Genomic DNA, 13,308 nt, shown 5'->3' with positions numbered 1-13,308 from the left:
TTTCCCTGCAAATTGGCGAATGAGAAGGGTTGCAGAAAATCAATTCGGCCATTCGGTTTGTGGATGATTCAAGTATCATGCAGAGCCACGGAAAAAGGGTGATAGAGCAAGCCAGGTTAAATGGGGCCAGACAACACTCAGGAAGGAATTACAACAAAAAACAATTAATATATGCAAAACATTGAGGCGTGATAAGGAACTCTAGCAGAATAATCTTGTTCCTGATGTCAGCCTTTCCAGGTAGAACTGGAAACAGGTGGACAGGAAACATGACAGACATGCTAATTCTACTTTATTGTGAAGCTACATTAATAGAATTTTACATGTCTGAAAGTTCATATCTCCCGCTCTTTCCTTTACAGCCTGAGGAATTAGGGAGGGGTCTTTTTGAATCTCTTTCTCCACCCATAATGGAGCCGAGGGCTATGCGGTCTCTTATCCATTCCCTAAGCAGCATTTCCTTCCCCAGTCTCTCAAAGTCTTCCTCGCATACATTACACGTGCTTCCTGAATAGAACATAGAATCATAGGCCTGGAAGGGACCTTGGAGGTCTTCTAGTCCAACCCCCTGCGCAAGGCAGGAGACTTTGTACCATGCTGGTTAAATGGTTGTCCAGTCTCTTCTTGACAACCTCCAGTGATGAAGCACCCACAATTTCTGGAGGGACTTAACTTCTGGTTAATTGTTGTTGTTGTCAGGACATTTCTCCTTAGTTTTAGGTTGGACCTCTCTTTGATAATCTTCCACCTGTTACTTCTTGTCTTGCCCTCTGGTGCTTTGGAGAATAAGCCAATAAGTTGTCTGTGACAACTCCTCAAGTACTGGAAGACACTCACCATGTCAACCCTAGTCCTTCTCTTTGTTACATTAGACATAGCTAGTTCCCTCAACCATTCGTGGTATGGTTTAGCCTCCAGTCCCTTTATTATCTTTGTTGCTCTTCTCTGCACACTTTTTAGGTCTAACTTGCAAAATTCTTTTACAGACACCAGTTTTCTTTCCTCCTCCTCCTCCTCCTCCTCCTCCTCCTCCTCCTCCTCCTCCTCCTCCTCCTCCTCCTCCTCTTCTTCTTCTTCTTCTTCTTCTTCTTCTTCTTCTTCTTCTTCTTCTTCTTCTTCTTCGTCTTCTTCTTCTTCTTCTTCTTCTTCTTCTTCTTCTTCTTCTTCTTCTTCTTCTTCTTCTTCTTCTTCTTCTTCTTCTTCTTCTTCTTCTTTTCTCCTTCCTCTTCCCCTTCTCCTTCTCCTTCTTCTAAAAAAATCCCTCCCCACAATGTGAGCTGCCCAAGGCAGATGTGGATATAAACAGGCTGTGAGTCTCTTCCAACTTTACCTCAACCCTTTCAGCAAATTCTGAAACCCTTTTGGGAATCATGAGTTGGCTTAAATGGCTCCTAGTGCTCTATAAATCCTCTCGGATGAGGTCACTGAATTTCTCCAACTCAAAGAGATCCTGCAGTCAGCAAGCTCACGACAAGCTGCCAGCTTGTTTTCTGAATTCATAAGTAAAACCAATGCCGCTCTATCCTGCACTGGCCAGGCCACATTTGAAAGACTGCAACTAGTTCTGGTCACCACAATCTCTTCCTCCCCCGAGGTCGTTCTCACATCCCATCCTTCCTTGCCCAGCACCTTAATAATGTTATCCCATTCTTTCAGGCGCAGCTGCTGCAAAGGGAGAAAATTTATCAATTCTAGGCCTGTGATCAAAGCCGTATGCAAAAGGCCCCTTTGAAATTATTCAGGGCAAGTACACAGAGCCCAAGGTCACTGAAAGCCATGGGTATCGGCCTCAAAGGCACTTTCCGAAACTAAGCAGAGAAGCGTAATTTCTACCAGGCCAAAGAGGGAGCAATTGTATTCCCTGCATTAATTAGTTTAAATAAATTACATTTTGGTTACATTTTGTGCTCAGTCCCCTTCCGTTCCACCAGTCCTGCCTCATGTTCAGTGAATGTAGGCTTAACTTCAAAAAAAAAAAAAAAAAAAAAAGGATTGGTCTCTTAATTTGTGAGCAAAACAAAATGGTGATGAGAATTTATTTAGTTTTTTCTAAAGGGAAGTGAGACTCTTACTGTTGCATTTTATGGGAAAATGCCCAGCACCTATAACCAAATTTCAGAGAAAATGTAAGAAGCAGAATTTTAATTTTTATTCCCCCCCCCCAAGAAACAAAGGGGGAGGAAACCACTCAAACTTTTCTACAAAATGATGCCTTCTGAACCGTTTGGATTTCGTTAAAAACCTCCAGTGTTGGAGCATTTACAACTTTGGGAGGCAAGTTGTTCTACTGTCAGGAAATTTCTCCTTAGTTCTAGGTTGCTTCTCTCCTGGAGTGGCTTCCATCCGTTGCTTCTTGTCCTGCCTTTGGGCGCTTTGGAGAATAGCTTGACCCCCTCTTCTATGTGGCATTCTCTTAGATATTGGAAGACTGCTATCATGTCCCTCCTAGCTGATCATATAAAAGAGTGGTTCTTCTTGAGAAGAATGGTGGACCCATCTCAGCAACTTGAAGCTCTCCAAGGATCATCACCATCTTGTTTTAAGATCATATATAAACCTCGGCACTTTTTTTTTTGTGACAAAAATCCATCTCCTTGTTTCCATTCTTACATCTAAAATGCCAGTCACTGATTTGCTTGCCTTTTCCTTGACAACTGCTGTCTTGAGCTTCCCCTGGCAGAACACTATCAAGATGTCACAATGAGAATCTTCAAATAATTCATCACTCAGTCCCACGAACGCCCTTCAAATGCCTTTGCTTATTTCCCATCTTCGTCATGAAATGCCCAAATGCTTTACTCATTTTATCACCCCAGTGACAAGGACAAACACAACAACTCTACTAATTAGCATTTCAAATAATCATGATTATTTTCTGATCCTTAGAACGCTCTGACAAGTTAGCATTAGCAGCCAATATTGTATTAGCAAGATGGAAACTGTCTCTCTGTCTGGTTGCTAAGAGTCAATCCAGATTTGATGGTACCTAGTTCCCCTATCAATATGCATCTTAACAGAATAACAGAGTTGGAAGGGACCTCTGGAGGTCTTCTAGTCCAACCCTCTGCTCAAGCAGGAAACCCTATAACATTTCAGACAAATGCTTGTCCATCTCTTCTTAAAAACCTCCAGTGTTGAAGAACCCACAACTTCTGGAGGCAAGCTGTTCCACTGATTAATTGTTAGGAAGTTTCTCCTTAGTTCTAGGTTGCTTCTCTCCGTGATTAGTTTCCATCCATTGCTTCGTGTCCTGCCTTCAGGCGCTTTGGAGAATAAGGTGACCCCCTCTTCTTTGTGGCAGCTCCTCAAATACTGGAAAAGTGCTAAGATGTCACCCCTCGTCCTTCTTTCTTTAGACTAGTCATACCCAAATCCTGCAACCATTCTTTGTGTGTTGCTTTGTTGCTTTGTTGTTCTTCTCCGCACTCTTATACAAATACAGTATAATGCAGCTTATTATTTATGGCCCGCATTTGTGTCTCACCTTTCAAGTTTTCAAGTCTTCCGTAGGGAGCCAATCCAAGAAAAAAGAAAAACCACAGTCAATAAAATTGCAACAGTATTAATTTAAAACAATAAACACAGCTAACCCAACCTTAGCCTGTGGCAACTGCTAGATTTATAACTAGCTAAGAGTTTGGTGTGAGTGAGTCACCTTGTAAGGGAGATGGGCAGCATAAAATGTAATAAATAAATAAATAAATGGCAAGTAAGTAAGTAAGTAAGTAAATAAATGAAATCCAATCACTGACGTAGTTTCCAAAATGACCCAGGACACTGAGACCATCATAACTACGAACCAGTTGTCAAGCATCTGAATTTTGATCATGTGATCATGGGGACGTTGCAACGGTTGCTAAGTGTGAACAGTGGTCATAAGTAAAGAACTACCTGTAAGGTCATTTCAAAACGGTTGTTTTGAAATGAAGATTTAGTTGGCATCCCAAACTTTTTTCAACTCAACCAAAGGACGCAAAAAGCTAGAACGAGAAACCCTTTTAAAAAGTACTTATGACTTGGTCCCCGCAGTCAAAGCTCTTGCCACATTATCTTCTATATTGTCTTCTTCTTTTTTTCCCCAGACATTTGATCTGGGTTTTTAGACTGAAATCTTCAGGGAAAGGCTAACTGATCCGATACACAGAAAATTGATTTTCGTTTCGCTTCCCACAATTGGGTTATCTTACCAGGAATGGCACTTTCTGCCTTGTCAGCGTCTCAAACCTGGACTCAAATTTCGCCCTCTTGGGATTTAACAAATAGATCGGTTATAATGAAGACTTGATCTAATGCAATCGCTTAAGCTCTTCTGCAATGGAAAGCTGGTTCTTTCTACACTCCGGATCTACGGCTGGCTGAAATAAAGTTTGACTGAGCAACTGAAGATTACTGGGAAACGACAACGTGCAACCACAAACGAGCCCAAAATTTACGTTGTTCAGTGAGAAAGTTGCTAATCGAATTATGCTCCATTTTGTGACCTTTCTTGCCACTGTCATTAAGCGAATCACTGCAGTGGTTCAGTTAGTGACAGGGTTGTTAAGTGGATCTGGCTTCTCCACTGACTTTGCTTGTCTGAAGTTCGCAAAAGGGGATCGCGTGACTCCAGGAAGCTGCGACCATCGTAAATGTGAGTCAGTTGTCCAGCATCCGAATGTAAATCACATGACCCTGGGGATGCTACAATGGTTGTAAGTGTGGAAAAAATGGCCATAAGTCACTTTTTTGGTGATATGGAACGGTCACTGAGCAACATGTTGTTAAGTCAGGGACTATCTGTATTTCGCTCTAGGATATGAACAGGAGTTTTCTGCTTTACTTTTCCTCAAATTGGCTAGAGTCAACTGTCTCTCTTCTTATTCGTTTTCCTAGTGCATTAGAAGTAATGTTTTTTTTTTTTTAACCTTTTAACAAAGCTACAGACCGACACTGATTCATTTTCTGAAGCTGGAAGTAAACAGCCGTACAGTTTTCTTGACCCTCAATTTTGTCAGCCGACATTTCTTGGATAAGTGGATAAATAAAACCACTGCCTTAGAGATACAAACAGAAATCTCAGTATTTTACCTTTTAGCAGATTTACTGACTTGCACTAGTGGAGAATAACACTTATTTCCACATTCCCACCGGCTGTTAAAAGGCATTTCCTGAGTAGCAAAGAGTTGCAGGCTTTAAGATGGGTGGACTTTGACTCCCAGAATTCTCCAGCCAGCCTGCTGTCTTAGTGGCCAAGTCTGAGAAAAACTGTTTCAGACAAAGCTTTTTGAACCAGGAGCTGGTCTTCCAAACTGGCTTCGGACCAAGGCAATTTTTTTAGCAGAATTTTGTTTGATCAGGATTTTGGATCAATGGGACAGAATTTTGGAATTTGGGTATGTCAAGTCTAATGAAAAGAAGGACTAGGGGAGACATGATAGCAGTCTTCCAATATCTGAGGGGCTCCTACAAAGATGAGGGGGTCAAATTATTCTCCAAAGCACCAAAAGGCAAGACAAGAAACAATGGATGGAAACTAATCAAGGAGAGAAGCAACTCAGAACTAAGGAGAAATTTCCTGACAGTGAGGACAATTAACCAGTGGAACTCCTTGCCTCCAGAAGTTGTGGGTGCTCCAACATTGGAGGCTTTCCAAAAGATTGGACAATCATTTATCTGAAATGGATATAGGGTTTCCTACCTGAGCAGGGGGTTGGACTAGAGGATCTCTAAGATCACTTGCAACTCTGTTATTCTATGTTCTAAAATATCAGAATTCTCCGATTTCCCAAGAGGTTGAGAATCCTATTGCAGTTGGGAGAAAACTCAGCAACTCAGATGAGTCTCACGTGTGGAATTTTTCAGGAAACGAGACAGATAATTTCCCCCTCTTGTGCCTGGCTCTGTGTTGTCTAATTTTAGACAAATAAAAAGCTCTCTTCATCTCCCTTTTTGCTGCAGAATGGACAATGCTGCTCTTCAGTCTGCAATCCGGCACCTGCTGCGTTCCTGGGTTGCGCTCTCCTTTTCTGCCCTTTCGGGTTTTGCCCAGCTATTTTTTTTAATGAGACCTTTCTTAATTGTTACTCAGCGGTCCTCTATTTTTTATTGTTTGGCGTCTCAGCTGGGTCCCCTTGATGCATTCACCAAAGGAATTCTACTGCGCCCGATAATGCAAAAATAAAAAATAAATAATCCTGCAAAAGGGATAAATAATGCAAAAGGGGGAAAAAAGGGGGCCTGGGAAAATCAAAAGAGGAAAGTTGCTGTTGAGCTGCAAATTGGGAGAGACCCAAACCTCAAAGAGAAGTAATGGGGGGGAGGGGGGAAGTCCCATTTTGTCTTCCCCCAATAAAGTCATCGTAGTAGATCAGTTGTGCAATAATCTAATCACAAATAATTTATGCAGCATGAAATTACCAGAAAGTTTTCAAGAAGAACCGTCCGCTGCCTCAAAAAAATAAAATAAAAATAAAGCTGAGAATTTGCTTTGTGCAAACTCAGAGAGCGAGAGAGAAAAAAAGAGATTAATATTTTTCAGGATATTAACGTACCAGATCGCCCAATTAATTAGTAATAAAAATATATTTTGTCACAGCAAAGGGCAGCACCCAGGCAAATGTGCCTGATCGAAAAAGTTTAAGCAAATCAATCCTGACTTCATTTACAACCATTGCAGCATCCCCACGATCACATACTCAAAATTCAGGCGATGCTTCAACGATCTTAAGTGTGAAAAATGGCCATAAATCCATTTTTTTCCCGGTTGTTTTGAATTCAGACGGCTGCTAAATGAATGGTTGTAAACCGAGGAGTACCTGCAAAGTTTGAATAAAGGGAAGCACCTTTGCGATGCAGATGTTTTTGGAGGAAGCTGAAAAGTTGCTGAGATGAGCATCTGGAGGCCTCTCAAGGCGTCTTCTTGAGTTCCTTCCCAATTAAAGTGAACCCAAGCTAAGTTCAGAGCGATTAAATCCAGGGATGTGGGCTTAATTAATTGCAAGCGGTCAAACCTCAGTGGCATTTTCTTTATCCCTGTCGATAAATTAACCTTTCATCAAAGGAAGACATTTTCCTGGGGTAATTGGAGAGCCTCGCCAGAAAACGAATTGTTCAAAAAAGCTTTCACTGGCTTGGACAGCCTCCAGTGGGAGAAGCTCGGCTACTAGAACTTCCCAGGTGCTGAGAATCCGGGGTGTAGACAGCTACCTGTGGTGACATCCAGGTTAAGAAGGCTGACCTTGATTCACAGGTAGAGGTGGACTGACTGACAGATTATGTACCATCAAATCAGTGTTGACCGTCGGCAACTCTATAGATAAATATTCTCCATGATGATCTGTCTCTCACCTGGTCCTTCAGATCTTCCAATGGTTCTCCCATCATCACCGGAACCAAGTTCATCCTCTTCTCTTTACTTCTGCTAGTTGCATCATTGTGGACATCTCTGGAAATTGCATAGCTCTTACTTAGATGATGGATGGATGGATGGATGGATGGATGGATGGACTGATTATGTGTCATCAAGTCAGTGTTGACTTTCAGCAACCCCACTACTGTAAACATATTTCAGTTGGCAAGCTCCCAAATTTTGTGACTGTGAGGGATGATGCAACGGTCGTAAGTGCGAGGACTGGCCCTTTTTTCGGCACTGTGGCAACTTTGTCCCAAATGAACAGTTGTAAGGGCGAGGACTGGCCTTCAGTCCCTTTTTTCAGTGCCGCTGTGACTTCATTTTATTTTATCTTATCTTACTTATTACATTTATTGGCCGCCCACCTTACCACAGGTTTAAAATCAAGCACAATCGCTAAACGAATGGTGGTAAGTCAAGGGATAGCGGTATAAGGTCCAATAACTGAGGGAGAGAGAGTGGGGAGGCAAATCAGCAGCCGTTCCTTCCCCAACGACTTTTCAATTCGCTAGAGAAATGATCGCCGTCGAAGCCGACGCGTCGGGAGAGCCGTCCTAAAGCAGAGAGCGGTAAATTGGACTATCCTTCCCTTCCATTTCACTGATGGAAAAGCCTTTTCACACGACCTCAACCGCCTATTCATCTTGACAGGCAGCGTTTGCGGACTTCCCAATGCTGAACCACTCCGGTGTAATTAGCCAATTTGCAGCCCTCTAATTAATTTGCATTTTGCACTCAAATCTAATAAGCTGCTCTCCTCCAAGGCGACGACAGCAAAAAGCAGGAACCGGGGGATGAAAACGACAGGGGACTCAGCCATCAGCAAACAAGAGTTTTGTGTGGGTTATTTTTGTGTTTTTTTCTGTTCATGTGTGCTCATTAATTCCGCACCCACAATGTGTGTGTGCTTCTCCAGGTCTTTCAGAGGCGTGAGGACGGCTCCGTGAATTTCTTCCGTGGCTGGGAAGCTTATAAAGATGGATTTGGAAAACTGACAGAGGAACACTGGCTGGGTATGTCCATCCCAGGGAAATGATGAGGCATTAACAGATTAAAAAGCTAGTTTGATCTAGTGGTTAAAGCACCTGGCTAGAAAGCGGGAGACTGTGAGTTGTAGTCCCAGCCTTTGCCACGAAAGCCGGCTGGGTGACTCTGGACTAATCACCAGGCAACTGGGAGTTCCAGTCCCTCCTTAAGCATTGAAACTCTCAACTTGGCACCTGTCTTTCGCTCTCAGCCCAACTCACCTCCCAGAGTTGTTATTGAGGGGAAAACAGGAAGAGAAAGTATATGTTTGCTGCCTTGAGTTTTTTTGTAAAAATAATAAAAGTGGGATTTGAATAAATAAGATAATGAAAACCCTTGACAAGCCAGAAAGCAACAAATAATGGTATAAAAGAATCTGTCGCATGTTTGAGTAGGAGCAGAAGTGTGTAGTTTGTTTCAACCCCAGTTTAGAGCAGCAAGAATCCCATCATCAAATTAATGTAAACTGGGCTGGAAGGGACCTTGGAGATCTTCGAGTCCAACCCTCTGCTCAAGGCCGGAGTCCCTGCTACCCTTGGCCAGGAAGGAGAGAAGGAGAAACACAGCGCTGATTATTTCCTCCTCCTTTTCTGCATTAGGTCTGAAGCGAATCCATGCTCTCAGCACGCAAGGAAACTATGAATTGCGCATCGACCTGGAGGATTTCGATAATGGCACGGCCTATGCCCATTACGGGACTTTTGCAGTCGGCCTGTTTTCTGTGGACCCGGAGGAAGATGGCTACCCCATCTCCATTGCTGACTATTCTGGAACAGCAGGTGGGGCTCCTTTCTAAAGATGTGGTTTCTTTTTGTGAGGTCCTTGGTGCTCTTTGAGCTTGGTTGCTTTCTGGCAGACGTTTCATTACCCAACTAGGTAACATCATCAGTGCTAGAAGGGAGTGGGGTGGAGGAGGAGGGCAACAACTGTGGGGTCATTGATGCTCTCTGAGTTTAGTAGTTTAGTTTCCTTGTAGACATTTCTTCACCCAACTAGGTAACGTCATCAGTGCTATAAAGAATTCATGGCAGCACTAGTACACAATACACCCAACCTAATCAAATAACTAAGACTGAAGTATCCAAAATCATGGATTTCATCAACCTCGGCCTTATCATCTATTTTCGGTTTGATGGAGAAAACATAGCACTGATGATGTTCCCTAGTTGGGTATTGAAACATCTGCAAGAAAACAACCAAGCTCAGAGAGCACCAAGGACCCCAATCTCCTCCTCCTCCTCCTCCTCCTCCTCCTCCTCCTCCTCCTCCTCACACACCTCATCTCCCTTCTAGAACTGATGATGTTACCTAGCTGGGTGAAGGAACATCTGCAACAAAACCATCAAGTTCTGAGAATACCAAGGACTATATAGCCTAGTTGGTGATAGGCCATAAGTCACTTTTTTCAGTACGGTCACTAAACAAAGTTATAAATTATAAGTCGAGGACTACCTGTATATGTTTTAATAATTGCACAGGTCCTTTCATGTGTGATTTTTTACATTATCATTCTGATGAAAGAAAGGGAGGAAAAACCAATGACTCCCTGCTCGGAATAGAGAGAGAGAAAATCTCCAGCCTTATTAAACAGCTGAGCTTACCACAGTAGCAAATTTCCACTTCAAACACCTATTCAGAATTTAAATTTCATGTCAGAAATCAATACTTCACCCCACGGTAAAGGACGCTTCAGTTGGAATATCCACTTTGCAAATGTGTTTGGAAGCCATCCACCAGTAGGCTGTTCTGGAAATCAGCATTTCTGGCTTTCTGCCAGGGAAAAACGCAACAGCGTTTTATCTCCACTGCCTTAAGCAGCCACACCATTCCTGGACTTACAATTCTGTTCACTCCTCTAGTCTTCCCCAAATCTGCTTTTACCAAACACAGACTAACAGAGTAGGAACAAAGAAAGTCCAGTTGCCTTTGGAAAAAGCACCTTTGGGACCTCCATCACTGGAGATTTTCAAGAAGAAACTGGACAGCCATTTGTCCAGGATGGATATAAGATCTCCTGCTTAAACAGGTGGTTGGTCTAGAAGACCTTCAAGGTCCCTTCCAACTCTGGTATTCTATATCCTATTCTTTGGATGTGTGTGGGTTCTTTCTCAAAAGTAGATTAGATTGCCATTTGTCAAGAAGGTTTTAATTTGCTCTTTGGCCCTCCACAGAAGGTGGACTAGATGATCCCAATGTTCCCTTCCAGCTTTCCACTTATGGTTCTTTCCCAAGACAGGATGTGAAGGGATTCAGCATCACCCAGTACAAACCTTGTGGAATGGGGGAACATAACATTCTGGTATTGACTGCAATTTGATGGTGGAGCCAGGGGTTGATCGGTCTCCACGCTGGAGGTTCCTTCAAGATGAGTTGGAGACATCCTCATGAGGGAGACTAATCTCAGTAGCTTTTTCTATAGTTCTGTGAAACTTCATTCTGACTTATCTCGCCAACCTAACACATTTCTCCTCCTTAGGAGACTCTCTCTTGAAACACAATGGCATGAAATTCACCACCAAAGACCTGGACAACGACCATTCGGAGAACAACTGCGCCGCCTTTTACCACGGTGCTTGGTGGTATCGCAACTGTCACACGTCCAACCTGAACGGTCAGTACCTCAAGGGCCACCACAGCTCCTATGCAGACGGAATCGAGTGGTCATCCTGGACAGGTTGGCAATATTCTCTCAAGTTCACCGAAATGAAAATTCGGCCGGTCAGAGATGAAAACTAGCGGTGTGTTCCTCCTTCATTCCTCTCTCACCTTTCCACCTTCGAAGCTCACTGTGGTTTTGCCTGAGTCTGGAGAAACACAGAAGCCGAGAAATTCCCTTGCCATCTCTTCACACTTGACTATGTCAAATGTTCTCTTTGTGTCCTCAACTGAGTTTTGGAGAAGACACTCGTTGTATACCTCTCTCTGGTGCAAGACAAGCATTCTTGTAAATCGGTCCTCTTCTCTACACCCAAAAGGACAGACTTGAGAAGAAAACATCTCTCTTCACTTCATCTTGATGGGTGTAATCACGCACCTCCCCTAGCAATCCAAGATGTTATTTTAAGAGAGGTCTTTTGCTCTTCGGAGAAGTTAGCTTTGGTTCAAGAGCATCTTCCCAGGGACCTCCATAAAAAAAAAAGTTGCCCTAATTATTTTTATGGGGAGCCACACATTAATTATTCAGCTGAGGAAGGCCACTTGAAAAGGAAGGAAGGATTTAGCTGGTGACAAGAATGGGTCACATATTAGAAGCTCAGGGTGAAATCTATAATGGGGAAAACAAATTGCATGGATGGATGTAGAAAGTAAATTTATCATAGGACACAAGACTCTTTTGGAAAACTCAATCACCTGCAAAAATTTCCAGGCTGTGTAAAAAAGGAGCAGAATTTATTCATTTTCCTGTGTCTGGTTAAAGGAAGGCAAATGAAGTGCCAGCTATAAAAATGAGATTAATTCCATAAACCACAGTTCAACTACACATAGATATACCATCAAAAATTGGTCCCAGGACTGCTGAACATTTTAAAAAAAATAATGGAAGACCCCAAAGAGCCGTAGATATAACAAGAAGCTTATATCTACAGTGACCAGGCGTCCTTTATCTCAGAAAACTATTCTTTAGATTTATTTATTTTACCAAAAACTCCTTCTTGTCTGTGATTTTGGTCACGGTTCACCGTGCAAATGGCACCCTGCAATGCCCAGCCTTCATTCATGTGAAAAATATGGAAATTGAAGTGTCTTTTTAAAAATAAGTTTACATACAGGTAGAGTCTTTGACTTATAACCATTTACAGCAGTTTCAGAATCCCAGAGACCAAAATTTCTTTTGCTAAGCAAAGGTGTTTCTTAAGTGGGTCACGTCCGATTTTACAACCACGTGCCACGGTTGTTAAATGAATCATTGCAGCTGTGAAGTGAACCACATGGTCATTAAGGGAATCTGACTTCCTCCCATTGACTGTGCTTGTCGAAAGCCGGCTGGGAAGGACACAAATAACGATTACATGAGTGCAGGACAATACAACAGGCATAAGTACATGTCAGTTGCCAAGCACCCAAATTTTGATCATGTTACCCCGGGGAATCTGCAATGGTTGTAACAACTGCGAGGACCAGTCGTAAGTCACTTTTTCAGAGCGATTGTAACTTCCAACCATCACCAACAAATGGTTGTAAAGTCGAGGACTTACCTGCATAAGGTTTGATTTTGTATACTTTTATTAGAACATACATTTTTTTGTAAATATTGTCTCGGTTTTGATCCTGAATTTTCCTTTGTAAAGCAAAGTTATAAAAAGAAGCAAGTAAAATGGTTGATCCTTACAAATCTTGTTTCAGATTTATCCTTTTTTCCAGGTCTTCTGTTCGTTCTTCCCTCCAATGATCACTGCAATTTTAGCCCCAAATTTCTGCGGCTAAATGAGACAGTCGGTAAGAGAGTTTTTGTTAAGTGAATCTTAACAAACCTGCAGTTGTTAAGTGAGCAACACAGTTGATTATTAAGCGAATCTGCCTTCTCCCATTGACTTGGCTTGTCCAAAGTTTGCAAAAGGGGATCACGTGACACCAGGGGATGCTGCAACAGTCGTAAATGCGAGTCAGTTACCAAGCATCTAAATTTTGATCACGTGACCTTGGGGATGCTGCAACGGTCATAAGTGTGAAAGATGGGCGTAAGTCATTTTTTACAGTGCCATTGTAACTTTGATCACTAAACAAACCGCTGTAAGTTAAGGGCTAGCTATATTTGACTTTACAGAGCCCCTGTGGTCTTCAAACCACATTTTGACAACTGCAGCTTCGGAGGAGCCCTCCCTACGAAATCCCTGCTTGTCTTTACAGCCATTGCTGGGATCATTCAAGGAGAAGCTAGCAAGCTTTGTCAA

At 42.6% G+C, this 13,308-nt stretch overlaps 1 protein-coding gene across 1 annotated transcript in view; it reads left to right on the top strand.

Moving 5' to 3' along the window:
* The window catches only part of FIBCD1 (fibrinogen C domain containing 1), a 36,895-nt gene extending 24,078 nt beyond the window's left edge, over nucleotides 1–12,817 (top strand). The window contains exons 5-7 of the mRNA XM_039345167.1: nucleotides 8,307–8,403; nucleotides 9,016–9,195; nucleotides 10,893–12,817. Coding sequence (XP_039201101.1) covers nucleotides 8,307–8,403; nucleotides 9,016–9,195; nucleotides 10,893–11,152 — 537 coding nt within the window. The 3' untranslated portion in view covers nucleotides 11,153–12,817. The remainder of the gene's footprint in view (nucleotides 1–8,306; nucleotides 8,404–9,015; nucleotides 9,196–10,892) is intronic.
* The last annotated feature ends 491 nt before the right edge of the window (nucleotides 12,818–13,308 follow it).

This window comes from Crotalus tigris, unplaced genomic scaffold (genome assembly GCF_016545835.1).
Source record: "Crotalus tigris isolate CLP2741 ecotype Arizona unplaced genomic scaffold, ASM1654583v1 scf7180000017940.1788314, whole genome shotgun sequence".
Classification (NCBI taxonomy): domain Eukaryota; kingdom Metazoa; phylum Chordata; class Lepidosauria; order Squamata; family Viperidae; genus Crotalus; species Crotalus tigris.
Note: the sequence above shows the minus strand (reverse complement) of the source record. Positions and strands in the feature narration are given on the sequence as shown.